This window comes from Bufo gargarizans, chromosome 3, assembly GCF_014858855.1.
Source record: "Bufo gargarizans isolate SCDJY-AF-19 chromosome 3, ASM1485885v1, whole genome shotgun sequence".
Lineage (NCBI taxonomy): Eukaryota > Metazoa > Chordata > Amphibia > Anura > Bufonidae > Bufo > Bufo gargarizans.
Genome location: NC_058082.1, coordinates 322,127,066 through 322,148,788, shown reverse-complemented (window position 1 = coordinate 322,148,788; position 21,723 = coordinate 322,127,066). Strand labels below are relative to the sequence as shown.

The 21,723-nt window shown below is 41.3% G+C and overlaps 1 protein-coding gene across 3 annotated transcripts in view; it reads left to right on the top strand.

Moving 5' to 3' along the window:
• The window catches only part of RSPO1 (R-spondin 1), a 181,257-nt gene that overhangs the window by 137,310 nt on the left and 22,224 nt on the right, over positions 1–21,723 (top strand). For all 3 annotated transcript variants that reach the window (XM_044286163.1, XM_044286162.1, XM_044286164.1), the window contains one exon: positions 19,244–19,435. In XM_044286163.1, the coding sequence (XP_044142098.1) occupies positions 19,244–19,435 (192 nt within the window). The remainder of the gene's footprint in view (positions 1–19,243; positions 19,436–21,723) is intronic.

The window sequence follows — 21,723 nt, the reverse complement described above, 5'->3', positions numbered from 1 at the left end:
CCTGTCCCTGCACTAATTAGAGCTGATGGGCGGTGCTACACATGATCCAGCTTGTATAGAGGCTGGGTCACATGATGCACAGGCCAATCACAGCCATTACTAGGCATGACTGTGATTGCTTCTAAGTGTCCACAGCTTAAAAGCTTGTTGATTGGCTGCCTTGCAGCCTTTCAAAAGCTTTATTAAATGCCCGAACACTGAACTGGATCCTGAACTTTTCCGGCAAAGTTCAGGTTCGGCTCCAGGTACCCGAAACTCGTAAAGTTCGGTACGGACCCGAACTTTCCAGTTTCATATTCGCTCAACACTAATTGTGAGCCAAAACCAGGATCCGGTCAAAAACACAGAACAGGTTCAGTGAGGAGTTCATTCATCTACATAACTCATATTTCTAATGAATCCCTATCTCTGCACATAGCTATAATGTAATGCCTCCAATAAGGCTTTTTCAAGATGGCGGCGGGTAAATCGAGACTACAGTAGTCTCATGCATGCACTGTTACTGTAAGTAGCGGCGTATGCATTAATGTTCGTGTATGTGCGGCACAATCATTAACAAACCTGGGTTCGGATTTGTAATGTAATACATTGATGCATTAATACATTAATGATCTACTTACAGTACCGGTGCATGCATGAGACTACTGAAGTCTCGCGTTATCCACCGCCTCATCGGAGGCGATACATTATAGCCATGTACTGCGCTAGGAATATGAGTTATGTACATGAATGAATCGGGTTTGTCCTGCTTTGGTTCACTCATCACTAGTGTAAATGTTTCCATTACACCTTATCTCTATATAGGTGCGTCTCTGGTTTTGGCTCACAATGACTGATGGAAATAACTGATCAAAAACTGACCAAATACTGACTGTGTGAAAGATGCTTAAGGCCTCATGCACACGACTGTAGTTTTTGTCCACATACAATCCACATTTTTTGTGGATCGGCCGAGGACTCATTCATTTATAAAAAGATAGAACACGTCCTCTGCCGGGATCCGTGTTTTGCGGATCCGTGATTTACGGACCACAAAACTCTTACAACTGTGTGCATGAGCCCTTAGATTGAACAGCCCCTTTAAAAAAAATGTGCCACCATGAGATCTCCTTAAATATGGTGTTTGCCCTAATAATATTGAGATAGTAGGCACAGGAGTAGCAAGTGATTCCAAATGGAACCTCTTAAATATATACCCTAAAATACAATATTATTTGATGACAACATTTAGAATTATGAGTAACATATGTTTCAGTTTTTCTATATAATTTTAACCATTGTTTTTTACTGAATGAATCATTCAGATGGCTTTTGTATTGTGCAATATAGAAGTTCCCAAGAATGATGTCTCATTGATTGCTATCTGGTTAATCAGTCAATGAAGGGAAAACATGTTACTTTAGTGCGATGCTTCACTTTTCGATATGTACTTAAAAGGTTTGTCTCATCACAGACAATGGGGGCATGTCGCTAGGATATGCCCCCATTGTCCTATAAGTGCGAGTCTCGCATGTATAACGGGAACGGAGCCCCGCGAGGTGGTGGCTGGAGGACTCTGGTCCAGCCACCACTAAGCATGCTCCCCATAGAAGTGAATGGGAGTGTACCGCGCATGCACGGTCCCCGCTCCCATTTACTTCTATGGGCCCCACGGAAATAGCCGAGTCAGCGCTTGGCTTTTTTCGGCGGTCCCATAGAAAATGAATAGAGGGCAGCTGCGCATGCACAGTGTGCCCTCCAACACTTTCGGGGCTTTGTTCTCAATATAGGTGTGGGTGCCAGTGGGGACCCACACCTATAGCACAATGGGGGCAGATCCTAGCGATATGCCCCCATTGTCTGTGATGAGACAACCCCTTTATGGGTCCATTCAGATGACCGTAAGTGTTTTGCAGTCTGCAAATTGCGGATCCGCAAACCATGGTTACAGGCTGTGTGCGTTCCGCATTTTGGAGAACACACATGGCCAGCCCTATAGATGCTTATAATGCTTATATAGGGCTGTGTGTCCGCATCAGAATGGACCCTTATGTACATATCACAGGTTGAAATATGAAACATAAATGTTAAATCTATTGCATTAATGAGCCCCATGTCTAAGGAAAATAGTAGTGTCTAATGATGAAGCAGATCTATACATCTGGTGTAATATGAAGATCTTACTCTTAAATGCACATTTTATACCATGTGTCATTTATAATACAGGCGTCTTTTTATGTCTATTATCTATAGATCTAATATATGTACTTATCTATTATTTTTCTAATATCTATTACCTATTGATATAATATCTATCTACTATGAATCTATCTATTATATACAGTGCATTTAGAAAGTCTCATAATAAAACAAAAGTTCACATTTTTCCCTATCAATCTGCACTCAATATCCCATAATGAGAAAACTGATTGTTTGAAATCTTTCATTGACTTTATTGAAAAGGAAAAACTAAAATCTTGCATTGACATAACAATTCAGACTCTTTGCGTACTTAGTTGACGCACCTTTGGCAACAATTACAGTTTCATTCTTCTTGGGTATGATGCAACAATGTTTGCACACCAGGTTAGGCTTTAAAGGGATTCTGTCACCAAGTTTCAGGTTATAGAGCTGCGGACATGCACGGCTAGATCGCCGCTAGCTTGTCCGCAATATACCTGTCCTATAGGGCTGTGTGCTTTTATTTTCTTTAAAAAAAGGTTTTAGAGATATGTAAATTAGTCTTGTAAGGTGACCAAGGGGCTGTGTGAACCTTCCTGGTGCCCGGCCACGCCCGCCTGTGAAGGAGCCCAGCACCGCCTATGTCCTCCGAATCTCCTCCTTTCGTCATCGATAGATAGCCGTAATCTTGCAATGTGCAAGCTCGCGGATGCGCAGTTCCTTCCCTGAGGCTGATGCCAGCACAGAGAAGGAACACTATACCGGCATTGCGCATGCGCAAGCTCGAGAGTGTGAAAGTAACCAAGGTCCTTTTCCTTTGATTACTTAGTTTAGTGGGGCTGCCAGCTCTAGGAAGAGTCCTGGTCATTCCAAACTTATTTGATTTAAGAATTATGAAGGCCACTGTGTTCCTGCGAGCTTTCAGTTGAGCAGACTTTAGTGTACTCTTCTCCAGACCTATGCATCAACACAATACTGTTTCTGATCTCTACAGGCAGTTCTTTCCTCCTCATGGCTTGGTTTTTGCTCTGATATGTATTGTCAGCTGCAAGATCATACATTTGTGTGTCTTTTCAAATCATGTCCAATCAAATGAATTTACCACTGGTGGACTCCAATCGAGGTATAGAAACATATCAAAGACTACAAGAGAAATAGGGAGGTCGCCAGAGTTACAATTTCAAGAGTCATAGTAAGGGGTCTGAACTCTGAATACTTATATCCAAACGAAATTTAAGTTTTTCCTTTTCAATAAATTTGCAAACATTTCAAAAATTCTGTTTTCACTTACTCTCTATGGCGTATTGAGTGCAAATTGATAGGGTCTGAAAAGTTTCTGTATGTATGTCTGACTTCTGACTCCATAGTTTGAAAATAAAATAGTGCAGAAGAACATGTGCATATAGTAGTAATGAAGATTTCAAAGTACCATGTTGTAAAGTATTTGATTACAAAAATGTTTTTTTAAAGGGGTGGTCCAAGATTCTGATATTGATGGTCTATCCTCTGAATAGATCATCAATATCAGTTGGGATGGGGCAACTCCTGGCACCCTCACCATTCAGCTGCTGGAAGAGATCGTGGTGCTCCAGAGAGCAGCACAGACTCTTCTTAGGCCTGTGACGTCACCTTCATCGGTCACATAGCCTAGCTGCCAGTCCCATTCTAAATGGGGATGAGCTGTGATACCAAGCCCAGCCACTATCCAATGGATGGTGCTGTGCCTAGTAAGCTGCAAGGAGGGTGTGGTGCTCACAGTAGTGCTGCCGCCTTCTCAAACAGCAGGGTTGCTGGAAGCTGTACTCTTGCCAATCCGATATTGATGATCTATTCTGAGAATAGGTCATCAATATTAAACCCCTTTAAGCAAGTGCAGGTAGACTTGGGCTTACCGTTCTGTACTATTGAGATATGATTAAGGAGAGATTTTAAAATATGTGAGCCAAGCTGACCATGTTACATGTATGGACTTTTAATTTTGACAAAGGCTATAGTATATATTATGGTTCCTTACTTTTGGGTCTGTTCCAGGTATATGTTGAGTGAACTGGTGAGCTGATCATCGGCCATATTTTATTTTATTTAATACTATATAGAGTTGTGGGCATTCACTCCAACATCCTGGGGAGCATGGCACAATTTTCTATCTTTCAGATTCATGTGGAATGAAATTATTTGGAGGCATATAGAGGTATAATACCTTAAACTTCTTAGTGTGCTGTATTACGACCCTGTGCAACACAGACGTTGCTTTTAGCATGTCATGTTCTAATCAATAAACTTTACCCACTTGAAATGTTTAAAATGTACTTAAATTATTAATTTCAATTCAGTAAAAAAGAGAGAAGGGCTGCCCTGTTCATTGCCCTGTGATGACATTGCTTGGATTGTGTCCCGCTTGGCTCATTGGTTGTATGTTTTGCAAACCTTGGAAGCTGGCATGTGACTGATGCTATGTAATCTGCAGGAAATGCTTGTCTAAGGGATGCAATGAAGTGAGCTTTACACTGGAATTATCCAACTATTTTTTAGCTAATCATGAGATCAGAAAGGAAAGCACAAACAGACTGACGAAGCCTTTTCAAAATGTCCTTCCCATTATATAAGATGACTCTTTGAAAGCTTTGAATATTTAGTCTTGTGTAATGCTTAGAAAATGTGGTCAATAATATATAGCCCTTATTTATATTTTTGAATAAACTGCATTAGGGGAATTGTACAAATCATATGTATATAGCTATAGGAACACTACAATGCAATTGGTGAGCAACATATATCCTACTCTGAAAAATAAGTAATATAGTAATAACATTTAATTTGTTTCTAAGAGACCACCACCACTTTGGAGGACTGAGTAAAAGTAACATTTATCCAGTACTCGGAAGAATGGGCATCGATCGTTCCTTTGAGGTCAGGAAATATATATAAAAATTTTAGATGTACAGTACAGACCAAAAGTTTGGACACACCTTCTCATTCAAAGAGTTTTCTTTATTTTCATGACTATGAAAATTGGAGATTCACACTGAAGGCATCAAAACTATGAATTAACACATGTGGAATTATATACATAACAAAAAAGAGTGAAACAACAGAAAATATGTCATATTCTAGGTTCTTCAAAGTAGCCACATTTTGCTTTGATTACTGCTTTGCACACTCTTGGCATTCTCTTGATGAGCTTCAAGAGGTAGTCACCTGAAATGGTCTTCCAACAGTCTTGAAGGAGTTCCCAGAGATGCTTAGCACTTGTTGGCCCTTTTGCCTTCACTCTGCGGTCCATCTCACCCTAAACCATCAGGTCCGGTGACTGTGGAGGCCAGGTCATCTGGCGCAGCACCCCATCACTCTCCTTCATGGTCAAATAGCCCTTACACAGCCTGGAGGTGTGTTTGGGGTCATTGTCCTGTTAAAAAATAAATGATGGTCCAACTAAACGCAAACTGGATAGAATAGCATGCCGCTGCAAGATGCTGTGGTAGCCATGTTGGTTCAGTATGCCTTCAATTTTGAATAAATCCCCAACAGTGTCACCAGCAAAGCACCCCCACACCATCACACCTCCTCCTCCATGCTTCACGGTGGGAACCAGGCATGTAGAGTCCATCCATTCACCTTTTCTGCGTCGCACAAAGACACGGTGGTTGGAACCAAAGATCTCAAATTTGGACTCATCAGACCAAAGCACAGATTTCCACTGGTCTAATGTCCATTCATTGTGTTCTTCTGCTTGTTGCCTGTCCTTAGCAGTGGTTTCCTAGCAGATATTCTACCATGAAGCCCTGATTCACACAGTCTCCTCTTAACAGTTGTTCTAGAGATGTGTCTGCTGCTAGAACTCTGTGTGGCATTGACCTGGTCTCTAATCTGAGCTGCTGTTAACCTGCGATTTCTGAGGCTGGTGACTCGGATGAACTTATCCTCCGCAGCAGAGGTGACTCTTGGTCTTCCTTTCCTGGGGCGGTCCGCATGTGAGCCAGTTTCTTTGTAGCGCTTGATGGTTTTTGTGACTGCACTTGGGGACACTTTCAAAGTTTTCCCAATTTTTCGGACTGACTGACCTTCATTTCTTAAAGTAATGATGGCCACTCGTTTTTCTTTACTTAGCTGCTTTTTTCTAGCCATAATACAAATTCTAACAGTCTATTCAGTAGGACTATCAGCTGTGTATCCACCTGACTTCTCCACAACGCAACTGATGGTCCCAACCGCATTTATAAGGCAAGAAATCCCACTTATTAAACCTGACAGGGCACACCTGTGAAGTGAAAACCATTTCAGGTGACTACCTCTTGAAGCTCATCAAGAGAATGCCAAGAGTGTGCAAAGCAGTAATCAAAGCAAAAGGTGGCTACTTTGAAGAACCTAGAATATGACATATTTTCAGTTGTTTCACACTTTTTTTGTTATGTATATAATTCCACATGTGTTAATTCATAGTTTTGATGCTTTCAGTGTGAATCTACAATTTTTATAGTCATGAAAATAAAGAAAACTCTTTGAATGAGAAGGTGTGTCCAAACATTTGGTCTGTACTGTATCTGAATCCAAATTTTTGGTGAGTTTATAAGTACATTTTGAGGAGAGTCCTCAATGACCTCGAGTGTCATACACAAATTTCCAAGCCAAATTGACCACTTTTGGCTCAAGAAGAATCTCTTTAGTCTTGAATCGGTCAACTGATGTGGCCAAATTGAACTCGAATTGAACGTTGAACAGTTTGTTAATCTCTACTTACATTCATATTTTAAAATATACCCAGTTATGATCTTCTCAGTAATACGATTCTTTCGAAGTGGTGTTGTCAATATCAGTATAAATGTACAATTACAGACATTTGTAATGCACTTTTCTCACATAGGGAACTCAAAGCAAAGGGATGGTTGTATAGCTGGGGCAACTCCCTGGGGAATAAGTGGCTGCCATATAGGCACTGATCCTGAACACACTAGGGTCAATTTCATGGTAATGTTATTTACCTATTTTGTATATTTTTTGGAGTGTGGGGAGAAACCCATGCAAATATGGGGAGAATACGCAAACTCCATATTGATGTTGCCTTTGACAATGTTTTAACCCAGGACCTCAGCACTCCAAGCCACCAGTGCTAATCACTGTGTTACCATGCTGTTTACAAAAGTTTAAAAATCCTGCAGTTGCACCAGCTGACCTCACAAAGCTAAAGTATTTGAACAGTATTGACCTCTGATGATCAGACTTGGTCTAGCGTAGGACCATTGTTGAAGTGTGGATTTTTTTTTTTTTTTAAGCTGAAGTAGCAATTCTAGTAAAAGAGTTTGGGTTTAATGATGAGCCAAATTTAACAAGCAGCGTGTGCAGTTTCATAAATTTGGTGCAAAGTACATCAATGCAGACTCAAGGACAACTGGCCTCAAATATTACCATCATGATAAATTCCCCCATTAGTTCCTGGTTCCATATGTACTACTGCTAACGTAACTTGCCAGTTAATTTGGTCAGATAATAACAATAACCATAATAATAATATTTTTTTTATATAGCGCCACCATATTCTGCAGTATTTTACAAATTCAGAGGGTACAAAAAAATCCATCACAAGGTAACTGGCTAATATACAACTGAAACACTAGGAGTGAGGGCCCTGCTCACAACAGCTTACAATCTATGAGGAAATGGGGGTGACACAAAAGGTAGTTGATTGTGATATCTAGTAGTCAAGCCATTATTGTACTGAAAGCAGTGGTGTAGGCTGATTTGCTTCAGGCGTGGGACTGTTAGAAGATCGAGTTCAGGCCTGAGGAGTTGGTGGGTGATAGGCTACTCAGGGAACAGTCATTTTAGGAAGCTTGATAAGCCCTGCCTGAAAATATGTTCTTTTAAGGCACGTTTGAAGGTTGGGAAGTTGGGAATTGACCTGATATTCCGGGGCAGAGCATTCCAGTTAATTAGTTATTTTCATGGACATGAGGTCTATCTCATGGTATTTATCATTTCCACGTCATCATGGGGATCTCCGAGTATGTATACCTTATTACTGATTAACCCTGTGACAGTGAACAGTTCAGTTCAACATTACCAAAGGACACATACTTTAAAGGAGAACTACCAGAAGAATGTATAATTGTAAGGCAAAATGGGACAGATATACTAAGACTCACGTTTCATATGCCAGTCATAGTCTGAAGTCCGTTGGCGCAAAATGGGCCAAAGTTATTAAGAGGCATATAGAGTACATGCATCAGAAATTCGAAACTACACCTGCTTTGAGCTGAGGTAGATTTCAACTATAACTTATTCCAGCTTCTGACATAAATTATAGTAACTCTGTTGGACCACTGGATGCCATGCTCCACTTTTATTGCTACTTTTGGCATAAAAGCATTGATGAATCTACCATTATATTCTTCCCATTGTACAGCAGGCACTGGCTTAAAAAAAATGGCTTGAATGTGCTGACGGCTACATGACTTCCCAGCTCTCAGATTGTTCTCATATGGAATTGTAGGCTAGGAATTCAGAATTATTTAGATTTTACAAAAGACCTGTCTGAAGTATTAAATTCAATTTAGTTATTTGCTATGCATAATCTGCAGTGTAATAGCTTAAGCAAGTTGGTTTACTGGTCTCATATGGGGCAACAGGGTTAGTGGCTCCAACAGTTGTATGACAGTCAACAGGCTTAGGGTCACAGGTGCGTCACAGGTGCTCAATACCGGAATTTTTTTTATCAGTTTTATCCTAATGCATTCTGAATAGAGAGCATTCTGTTCAGTATGTATCAGGATGCATCAGTTCAGTCCCTCTTACGTTTTTTTGGCCAGAGAAAATACTGCAGCATCCTGCAGTTTTCTCTCCAGCCAAAACTCCTGAACACTTGCCGGAATGCCGGCATTATTTTTCATTGAAATGCATTAATGCCGGATCCAGTCTCAAGTGTTCTGGAAAAAACTAATCCGGTTTTGCGGTCTGTGCATGCGCAGACCTTTAAAAATGTGTAAAAGATAAATACCGGATCCGTTTTTCCAGATGACAACAGGAAAGACTGATCCAGTATTGCAATACATTTGTCAGATGGATTCGCATCCGGATCCGTCTGACAAATGCATCCGTTTGCGTCCGGATTGCCTACCGGAATCCTCTGCCGCAAGGTGAAAGTACCCTTAGTCGTTATAATCTAACGACAGGCAACATACTTAGTGGTTACAGTCTTACAACAGGCAACATACTTAGTGGTTGCAGTCTGACAACAGGCAACATACTTAGTGGTTACAGTCTGACAACAGGCAACATACTTAGTGGTTACAGTCTGGTCTCACAACAGGCAACATACTTAGTGGTTACAGTCTGACAACAGGCAACATACTTAGTGGTTACAGTCTGACAACAGGCAACATACTTAGTGGTTACAGTCTGACAACAGGCAACATACTTAGTGGTTACAGTCTGACAACAGGCAAAAGGCTTAGTGGTTTTGCCAATAGTTGTAACAGGAACATATAAAACAGACCCTTTAAGAGACAACAACTCACGGAGAGTTGCACCCAGCTCTTTGGGTGTTGACACTCCGGCTGTGCTCTCTTCAGAACTTCCAACTGGCAGTAATGAAGATGGCTAGATAGGCAATCTGCACTCTCCTCTCTTCAGGTTGGGTTATCTCTCCCTGACCCATTCTAACTCTCACCCTTTACAGTTGCAGTATCTCCTTACTCACAACTAATGGTGCATTTAGACATGCTGAGCAAGCAGGCAATTATCAGGAAGGGATCAATCTTTTCTAATAACTGTCTGCTCGTCAGTGAAGGTAAAGTCTACATGCAGAGATCACCTCTACTGTAAGGGAACAAGTCCTCGCTACTGTCATAGCTTGCCCTCATACAGATTCATTGTTTCTGGGCAGCAGATCACTGTTCACACAATATTATGCTGCATGAAAGATAATTTTACCTGATGAACAAGCATTTTGTTTGTTCATGGATGGGGGATTGGCAGCACATTTAGAAGACAATCACAGTTCTGACTATTCGCCTGTCAGAGTGCCATAATGGAGAAATAGTGGTAAAAAGTATAATTGTCACAGACCACCACCATTAAAACTTAGCCTTTATTAGAAAATACTATTAAAAAAATATCAAAAAGTGCTGTCTTAGTGTAGTATAGGCCAATTAGAGCTTAGGGATGGGAAAGTAAGGGTCTGATCCCTACTATCTGGCTCAATGCCCTACCTAAGAACAGAATGGCCACTCCAATAGAGGCGATCCCATGTCAGGAACCTCCTGTATTCCCTAGGATGGCCCTGACAAAAGGATAGAGTCCACCACCATTGTATCCAAAACCAGTAGTGATATTACCAAAAATAAAAAACAAAGGACCACATATGTATATATCCTATAATAATATAGAGGATCAGATATATCACTCCAAATATTCAAACATATAATCGGTACTAGTGTAATCAGAGGTCTAATCGATACTAGTATCAATTAGACCTCTGATTACACTAGGGAATACAGGAGGTTCCTGACACGGGATCTCCCCTATTGGGACGGCCATTCCGTTCTTAGGTAATCATTGAGTATAGGGAGACAGTAGGGATCAGATCCTTCCTTTCCCATCCCTAAGCCCTGATTGGCCTATACTACACTAAGACGGCACTTTTTGGTATTTTTATAGTATTTTCTAATAAAGGCTAAGTTTTAATGGTGGTGGTCTGCAACTATAGCACATTTACATGGGGAGATTATTGGGAACAGGTGTTTGCAGTACCATTAGTTTCTGATAATCTGCCTGGCAATTGTGTTGTATAACTTCATCTTAACTGTGCACATAATCTTTCAGCAGTCTCAGTATCTCTCCTCGCGACACACACAGTGGCTCGATTTTGTGGTCTTGACCTGGTTTTCCCACGTTTCTCTAGCTGCTTCAGGGTGCAGAAGCTAGGAAACATAAATGGCTACATTTCTCCACTGTGACATGCTCTGTGGCCCTATCTATGCCCTGAGGATGTGTATCTATATGACTAGCACCTCACAAGTTTACTTGCTAGCTGAATAAATTGGAGGACTATAGCTGGATCTATCTTCAGCTGGATCTCTCTCCAGCAGTAGCTTTACTAAAGCAATGTACATCCATCTCATTCTATCCATGGCAATCTGCATTAGAATGGTGACACCACCAGTATTCAGTAAAGTGCAGGTGTATATATATATATATATATATATATATTTATATATGTATATATATATATATATATATATATATATATATATATACATATACATACACGCTGTATCTGGTTACCTCTCTGGAATTCTTGGATTCCAGGCCCATATCAGTACACTACATTGCTAAAGTCTCTCATCAGCTTAAAAGCACAGCACATATGGTGTATCAAACATCGATACAAATTACATAGCATATGGAGAGAGAAATAATGGTATGCAGTAATGCATTAATGGCATACTGCTCAGTAATTTGCCTGTTGCACTAACATAACAGTTGAATAGTTTAACCAATATCAACAAGTTAACAGTGAAAGATACTTGTAAAACTGTCAAGACTGTTTTCAACCTTCAACCAGGTGTAAAAATAATTAGAAAACCTTAACTGACCTGACAAACCCATACAGAGGTCTTCTTCACCTATGAAATGTTATATGTGTGTTTGTTATGTTGGATCAATAAAGGTCCAGGGATTCCTGGTAGTCCTTCATCCCCATTCCTTACTCATGTCCTACTAGGAAACCATAAAGTGTGCTGCAGACTGTTATATGTTACATGGCCATGTCAATAGATCACAAACGCTTGAATCACAACAACTTCCAAAAAGAAAGGTTGCCATGAGTAACCGAACCACATCATTTTGCTGTGGAAGCACTGGCGTTGGTTCTCCTCTGAGTTCCTGCTCGCCCGCATACCTCAGAGATAAGTGTCTCTTTTTCCTTTTGTTAGTGTTTTTTTCCCTTCCTTTTGGTATTAGGCCTGAGGGGGTCTCCTGTTCCTTCAGCTTGGAAGGAACAGGCCATCTTTTGTCCTGACACTATCTCCAGGGCCCTGTTAGGGTGAGATAGGGCCTAGGTTCCGGCGTATATTCCTACCATCGAGGTCTATTCATACTGTTAGTAGTCAGGGCACGGATTAGGGACTCATTAGGTGGTGACCATTCCCCTATCCCTAGTTTCCAAGCCTAGTACCTTTCCCTCCTCCCTCTTGTGTTTGGTGTGGAGTGTTTTCCCCACACCGCGCTGTGACATTATCAACTGCCAAAAAACGTAATGTTTGTGTCAGTAAGGCTATGGATCCTATTGCTGCACTGGCTGGACAATTTCAGGGTCTGTCTTTGGAGGTAGCTGACCACCGCATGCAGATCAAGTAGTTACCAGGCCTGTCCTGAACCTAAGGTTGCACTTCTGGACAGATTTTCGGGGGGAAGCGATAATTTCATTCGGTTCAGAGAGTTGTGGAAATTGAACTTTAAGTTACGTCTAGTGATGATCGAGCATGCTCGGTTGAACACAAGTTTGGCTCGAGCATCTTGATGCTCGACAAATGGCGGTATTCGGCCGAATACCGTATGTGCTCAAGCGCAATGCTCAAGTCTCCGCCCTGTTAAACGTGCAGGTAAGTACTGCCCTTACTGTAATGCCGTAGCCATGTTGGCTGCTGGCATTACAGTGATTGGCTGGCCGGAACGCGTATATAGCACCCGATGACGCATGTTCGGCTCATTCTTAGTCAGGGAGAGCTGTGCTTAGGAAGAGACAGACAGTGTAGGGAGTGATTTAAGAATATTTTTACCATCAAAACTATTCAGAGACTCAAAAGTCCTTTTAAGGACTATTGTGTGTTGCAGCAGCAATATCTTTTTTGAGCGCATCCTGCACTAAATAGCGTACAATAGGCCGATGCACACATCAGCATTAGCTGCGCCACATCTCCAGTGTAAAGTGTGCGCATCCCCCGAAAAAAATCTGTGACATCCAGTGTACTTTTTCCGTAGACGAGGTCCGCTGCGGACAGTGACATTAGCTGCACCACATCTCCAGTGTAAAGTGTGCGCATCCAAAAAATATCTGTGACATCCAGTGTACTTTTTCCATAGACAGTGTCCGCTGCGGACAGTGGCATTAGCTGCGCCACATCTCCGGTGTAAAGTGTGCGCATCCCCCGAAAAAATCTGTGACATCCAGTGTACTTTTTCCGTAGACGGGGTCCGCTGCGGACAGTGACATTAGCTGCACCACATCTCCAGTGTAAAGTGTGCGCATCCAAAAAATATCTGAGACATCCAGTGTACTTTTTCCATAGACAGTGTCCACTGTGGACAGTGGCATTAGCTGCGCCACATCTTCAGTGTAAGGGTACTTTCACACTAGCGTTTTTTTTTCCGTCCTAGGGGCTCTATACTGGAAAAATAACTAATCCGTTTTATCCCCATGCATTCTGAATGGAGAGCAATCCGTTCAGGATGCATCAGGATGTCTTCAGTTCAGTCTTTTTGACTTTTCAGGATGGAGAAAATACCGCACCATGCTACGGTTTTATCTCCGGTCAAAAAAACTGAACACTTGCCTGAATGCTGGATCAGGCTTTTTTTTTTCCATAGAAATGTATTAGTGTGCAGATCATTAAAAATGTGGAAAAAAAATAGAAATGGATCCATTTGTCCGTATGACAAACAGACAGATGGATCCGTTCTAGCAATGCATTTGTGAGACAGACCCGCATCCGGATACGTCTACAAATGATGTCCGGTTACATGCAGATTGCCTGATCCGGCAGGCAGTTCCGGAGACAGAACTGCTTGCCGGATCACTCTGCCTCAAGTGTGAAAATACCTTAAAGTGTGCGCATCCAAATAATATCTGTGACATCCAGTGTACTTTTTCAATAGGTGGTGTCCTCTTCTGACAGTGACATTAGCTGCGCCACTTCTCCAGTGTAAAGTGTGCGCTTCCAAAAAATATCTGTGACATCCAGTGTACTTTTCAATAGACAGTGTCCTATGTGGACAGTGACATTAGCTGCGCCACATCTCCAGTGTAAAGTGTGCGCATCCCAAAAATATCTGTGACATCCAGTGTACTTTTTCAATAGACTGTGTCCGCTGCGGACAGTGGCATTAGCTGCGTCACATCTCCAGTGTAAAGTGTGCGCATCCAGAAAAATATCTGAAATCCAATGTACTTTTTCCGTAGACAGTGTCCGCGTCTGAGAGTGACATTAGCTGCGCCACATCTCCAGTGTAAGGTGTGCGCATCCAAAAAATATCTGTGACATCCAGTGTACTTTTTCAATAGACTGTGTCCGCTGCGGACAGTGGCATTAGCTGCGCCACATCTCCAGTGTAAAGTGTGCGCATCCAGAAAAATATCTGACATCCAGTGTACTTTTTCCGTAGACGGTGTACTTTGGTACTTGATCAACACTAGTTACGTCTGCTCTCATCTGGGGATGAGAGTAAAAGAGTTGGTATTATCATTTCATTGCTTAAAGGGAACCTGTCATATGAATATTTGATTATAATCTAACTAATTATATACAATCATTAACTACTAAAAAGTACCTTAGATGTATTCGCTTACTAGTGTGACAGATGGTTACCTCATAGTATACACACAAAGATGCCGCCTGCCGCATGCTAATGAGCTGATTTGAGTCCAGCGTGATGTCATTGAGTCCAGCGTATATTTAATTCAGAGCTTTAGCCACTCCCCTGCCCACCTGCTGCTGATTCATATGGAAAAAAAACTGTCATTCAGCAGCAGGTGGGCGGGGAGAGTCAGGAGCTCATGAATATTCAGGACTCATCATTATCAGCTGGAGCTTTTCAATACAAGATGTTAGCAGATTGACTGGCTCAATTAAAGAAAGTGACTCAGTCACTTATTTATGTTGCCCTTAGTTAGGACACCATAAAACTGGTGACAGGTTCCCTTTAAAGGGGACGCTCAGTCTTGGACTTTTTCTCTACCGAGCGGATCACTGTCCCTCCGGTCGGTAGATGAATTATTCAGAACTCTAGGTCTTATTTACAATGACCCGGATCGGATCTCTCTGGCCGAGACCAAGTTACGTGGTGTACAGCAGGGAGTGCGTTCTGCAGAGATCTATTGCTCTGAATTTAGGAGATGGGCTACTGATACGGAGTGGAATGATCCAGCTCTCCATAGCCAATTCTGCCAGGGATTATACGAGAGGCTACAGGATGCTAAATCCTGAATCATTGGAAGCGGCTTTGTCCCTTGCTGTACATATAGATAGACGCCTGAGAGAGAAATCTAAGTTCCCTTACTCTCAGGACGAACTATCATATAATGTGGTGGCTTCCTCTGACTGTGGAAAAAGGGGACATTTTGTTAATGTCTGTCCTTATATTCAGCATCAAGGTAAAAACAAAAGAAAGAAAACGTGTAATTCCCATCTTAATCTTGGTGCTGTGGGTGGGGAGTCAGAGAACTCTCTTTTGTCATTTACTGGTAGTACCCAATTTCTCCTGTCTGCCGAGGTGGTGCTAGAGTCCAAAACTGTGGGAATTAAGGTGTTCATTGACCTAGTTGATGGTCAGTTCATCCGTATGCATAGGTTGACAAAAAGTGCATTAGAGAAAAATATTTTGGTGTTTGCAATAGATTCCGCACCACTTACTGTTGGTCACAGATGGTGCAGGACATCCGTTTAAGAGTGGGTGATTTTCATCAGGGATTCATTTCGTGTTTTGTGCTGGAGTGTCTGCCTGCTCCATTGGTTCTGGGTTTACCATGGTTTAGCAAACATAATCCTACCATTGATTGGCAAGCAAGACAGATTCTCGATTGGAGTGAATATTGCATGGACAACTGCCCTAATACATCTCTTTCTGTCTTGACCACTAACTTTGTTCCTTCCTTCATTTCAGATTTTTCTGATGTATTCTCTGAGAGTGGTTGCCAGGGGTTACCCCCACATCAGGAATATGGTTGTCCTATCAATCTTATTCACGGAGCGAAGTTGCCCAAATCTAGGCTATATAACCCACAAGAGCGGTCATGCGACGGTATGTTGCCGAGAGTTCGGCTAAGGGACATATTAGGCCTTCCAAGTCCCCAGTGGCGGCAGGGTTTTTCTTTGTAAAGAAGAAAGACAGAACTCTTAGGCCATGTTTGGACTTCCATGAGCTCAATCGGATTATGGTCCGTGATCCGTACCCCCTTCTTTTGATTCCTGACTTGTTTAACGAGATTATCGGTGCCAAGATTTTCTCCAAGTTGGAATTAAGGGGGGCATATAATCTGGTCAGGATCAAGCAAGGGGATGAATGGAAGATGGCGTTTAATACCCCAGAGGGTCATTTTAAGGAGTTTGGTCATGCCTTTTGGGTTAACTAATGCTTTTGCGGTTTGCCAGCATTTTGTTTATGATATCTTTCATCATCTGGTGGGGAGGTTTTTTGTTGTGCTGGATTACATACTGATTTGTTCTCCAGACATGGAGACTCATCAGGATCATGTGAGACAGGTTTTACAGATCCTGAGAGAGAATAAATTGTATGCTAAGATGGAGAAGTGCGTATTTTCAGTTCAGGTAGTGCAATTTGTCTGCATACTTCGGAGTTAAGTGTCTCTTTTTCTTTTGTTTGTGTTTTTTTTCTCTTCCTTTTGGTATTAGGGATGAGGGGGTCTCCTGTTCCTTCAGCTTGGAAGGAACAGGTCATCCGTTATCCTGATACTATCTCCAGGGTCCTTTTAGGGTAAGATAGGGCCTAGGTTATGGCGTATGAACATTCCTACCATCGAGGTCTGTTCATACTGTTAGTAGTCAGGGCACAGATTAGGGACTCATTAGGTGGTGACCATTCCCCTAACCCAAGTTTCCAGGCCTAGTACCTTTCCCTCCTCCCTCCTATGTTCGGTGTGGAGTGTTTTTCCCACACCGCGCCATGACACCATCCCATCTGCGGTGTAGTCATCTACTGGTTGGATGATGCATCTGTCACATAGAGCAGAGGGGAGGGTCTGTGAGGCAGCTCGATGCAGAGAGCACTTCTCATTGAAGCTCCACTTACAGTGTACTTGCAGAAGGAGAATATGGCAAAATAAAACAACATATTAATAACACATAAATCTTGATGATAAAAGCATGGCTGAAACTGCTGATAGCATCCCTTTAAATCTATCAAGACTTTTTATCTTGTTACTTGTGGCAATAAGAATCAGCACTACAATATGTATTATCTCGAAAGTTAAAGGGACTTTTATGGCATAATATCTGGATATTCCATTAAAAGTGTTATTAGTGGGTGTCTGATTGCCGGTTCCCAGATCCAGTGGATATGCCAAGAAAACCAGTTTAACAAGTCATTTTGCATGATACATACCAGTGGTCTGTAAGACTATTAACATTTAAGAAGAAAAAGAATTTAGAACAAGGTAACCACAAACCACAAGCCACATTGTGTCCAGGATCTGCTGGAATAAAAAGGGATGTAATTTGCTTTGGCTGTTTACAGGATATAAGAAGCTGTTAAGGAACAAGAATACAAATAATCACACATTCCTTCAACTCATTGGGTTGTAAACACTCCCAGCACAGAAAGGGTTCGGCATTTTTGTGAAACCATAGTCACCACAGACACATAAGACAAACTGCTGCTTATAATGACAATACCTGACACTGCCGAACATGATAAATTTTATTGTTCTGAATTTCAAGGTCTACAGCAGTAATAATTAATTAACAGTTACTAGGTGAATATATACAGTATATACCCTCGTCACCATATGTTTCATCACATTTATGTTTTACTTAAATGTAAAAGTAGTATGAACTGGGGTAATTTACATGCAGAGGCGCCACCAGTTCGCCATACGTTGCAGCATTCTAGACCTGGGCACACTGAAATCGAGGTTTATACTATACCTTGACTAGTAGACATACTGTACGTTTTACACAATATCTACAAATATAACAGTCAATACATACAGAAAGCAAAGTAACAGCAGCTCTACCAGACTGTTAACCTTGTGGTAGAAGTTCAATATAAATGGTGGTGCAGGCAGTGTTGGGCCTTACCATGGAGGTCCCCGCAGATACTATGACGAAGAAAACTGGAGCACTCTGGGTGAAATTTATCAAACTGGTGTAAAGTAGAACTGGCTTAATTGGTTGCTATGGACGACGTTTCGCACATAGAAACCAATCCGATTCCACTGTTCATTCAGGACTGCTCCTTTTGGAAAATGAAAGATGGAATCTGATTGGTTGCTATGGGCAAAACATCGCATTTTAAGTTGGTGAATAAACCTTAATTAATACCCTTAAATAAAAACCTTAAGCTATGTGGCTTGCTAGAAAGGGGCAAGTCTTAATATTTGAGGATGTGCAGCAGAATTATGGTGCAAAGAAAGCCAACCAAAGAGTGGTATGAACTTAGACTAGACTTTATCATCCTTCCTGAGCCACAGTGATAAATCTGGCATATACTATACTGTCTAAATATTAGACCGGATCATTAAATCTGCTCACTTTGTATTATGGAGATGGTTGTACAATTCTTCAAAACTTTATGGATTCTTCTTCTGCAAAGGGTACTTTTTGCAAATGGTAGAAGTGAGTGATTGGTACTTGCTCCTTTAAATCCATACCAACCAGGAAATCATCTCAATGGCATTTGTTTTTTTCTTTTAATGATCGTGTGGGATGTCAAGGTTGTCAGAGCTCTGTGGTTCTGATGCCAACTTCCAGCAACGGAGCTACACCCAAACAGCTGATCGTCAGGGGTACGGAGTGTCAGATGCCGACTGATCACCTAGTGATGGCCAGCTCAGAGCATAAGCCCTCACATAGTAAATATTTTAAATAATGGACTTTATAAAGTTCTTGCAACAGAAAGCATAATTATTGGGATAGAGCTAGCTATGGTTCACATCATCACAGTTTCTTTGCATTGCTGCTTTGTATATAGAGGAACATAGGAATAAATACAATGAACAAACCTATGATGTATACCACAATGATTCCATATTAAAAAAATATATATAAAATGATCCCAGAAAAAAAAGGCTTTAAATTAAGATAATACTTTTTACAAATTAAGTGATTTTCTACTGAAATCTTTCTTTCAACAGGAAGTACAGACGTAAGCCAAAGCTGCACCAAAGGCTGTGAGGCTTGTTCCGAGTTTAATGGTTGTGTCAAGTGCTTACCTAAGCTTTTTATCCTTTTGGAAAGAAATGACATACGACAAACTGGGGTCTGTTTGCAATCCTGCCCTAAAGGCTACTATGGTGATCGGAATCGGGATATTAGCAAGTGCATGAGTAAGTTGACCGTCAGGGTACGGCCACAGGATTAGGTTTCCTGAGGCAGTTTCTGAAGCCAAGATCAGAAGTGGATCATAAAAAAAGAAAGTATAAAGATATGACTTCTCTTGTTTTCTTTTTATTCACTCCTGGTTTTAGCTTCCAAAACTGCATGAAGAAACCTAGATGTATGGCCGTACCCTTAAATAAAAGTATAGAAATGTCATATTTATCATGAGTGATTTTCTATGTTCTTATTGGGTATATTAAGGTTAAGAAACCAACTGCTATTGTCCATCACTTGAAGGGCAAAACCAGCCATCTAAATAAAGGGACCATTTGCTATGTCATAGTTACATATTAACAGGTTTTTTGGTAGTCTATAAAGGTTGCTATATACAAAAATGCTTTTTTTTCCCAGCCAACCGTAATAGTACATAGCAAGCCCAATTGCATATGATTCCACCCAGTGTCCATGAAACCCCATATTGGCCACACGTAGTAATCAACCAAATAAGAAGAAAAGTCACCAGCACTTGAGGGGAAAATATTATTTGCACAAAAACGTCTGTTTATTGAAGATCCATTAAAAATACATGACACAGAGCCCCAATCTGCTGACGTATTTTGAACCTGGCTGCAGGTTCTTACTTATAGTTATCCTCAAGTCTACGAGTAAGAACTTTTGCAGCTAGGTTCGAAACATGTCAGCAGATTGACCCATGGCCCCATGTCATGTGTTCTTAATGGATTTTTAATAAACTGATGTTTTTATGCAAAAGATAATTTCCCATCAAGTGTTAGACTTTTCATTCTATTTGGTGTATAAATGTTACTATATACATTAGAAGAATGTCAGCCAAACCTGCCAATTTTGGTGGGACTTGCTGATCATCTAATGTGTATGATGGAATCCTGACGCTCTTCTAATGCCAGATGTCAGAGTAAAGAATAGTCTGGCATGTTGAATTTCATCATGCCCAATAATTTCTTCTCAAGGACAATAAGCCAACAGCGACTTACTCCCTTTTCCTTAGAGCATGTTATTGGGGAAGGAGGGTCAGAAGGAGTAGCTGTCGGCCAAACAACCCCTAGTGGTCTAAGGCATAACAAGGGGTTAGTTGGTATTGTCCAGGCTCCTGTGCTGTACTGCTGTAAGCTGAACGAGGTTAGCCTGTCTCAAGCGTATGGCTTTCAGCTTACCTTTTCTCCCCTGCACTTATGTTGCAGAATAAAGGGTAGGGAGGACTGGTTGGCTTCTGATTTATTAGTGGCATGGTTTTGTAAAGCAGAGCACTCAATGTAAATAAGTCTCTTGCCTGATTACTGGAGCATGTTTTCATCTTCATACTCAGGTTGCTCCTGGAGCCAGCTTCAGTGCTCCTTTTGCTATCCCCTAAACCTTTTCCACAGCTCAATTTCTATAATCAATAAATGAGCAGCTATTGGATATATCATGGCCACACAGGAAAGGTACAAGTAGACCCAGCCTGATTAAAGAATATTGAGTCTGCTTAAAGGGATTGTCCAAGTATGTTTTTTTTATTTTAGGAAACTGCAGACAGGTTGATAAACAACCTTCCCAGACCCCTCCTCTACAGCACTCCTGCCCCATCCTCTTTTCTGTGCTGCAGCCAATGACATACTGTTTTGGGTGCAGCAGTGATGTCCCATATACCACTGCAGCCAATCACTGGCCTTAACAGTCTTGTGCCGTACAACACTGAGGAGAGTAATTGGTTAGAGCGATGTCTGGGACATCACCACTGCTGCCAAAATAGGATGTCATGGCATGGGTTGCAGCCAGCAAAACAGGATAGAGTGGCAGCACTGGAATGGCAGTGGCTAGGAAATGGACTGTAAGGCTGATTTATTTTACTTTATCAGTCTGCCTGCACTTTGCTATAATATATAAAATATTCGGCTAATGCCTTTAATGCCTCCTTGCTTTTGTAATCTATTAAAATATGTCTTACATCTGCCATCCTTTTTTAATATGAAAATAAATGGCCAAGGAGCGTATGGGGAACCACATTTTCAGTGTTACCAAAGGGATATAAATCTGTCCTGGTCATGTAACGCACACGCTGGTGAAGAACTGTTCAGTTATCAGAGGTGTGCCTTATAACAAGCCATGCAGTTGTCCACCACATGACCAGGGCAGTTCTGCATCCACTGGAAGTAAGCAATGAAGGTTCTGGTTGAATGACAGCAATGAAAGCAGTGATACAGAAAGTACATTGGAAAATTGTATAACCTTTCATTATGCTATAAATAACTATTATTTGCTGGAAACAGAATACTCC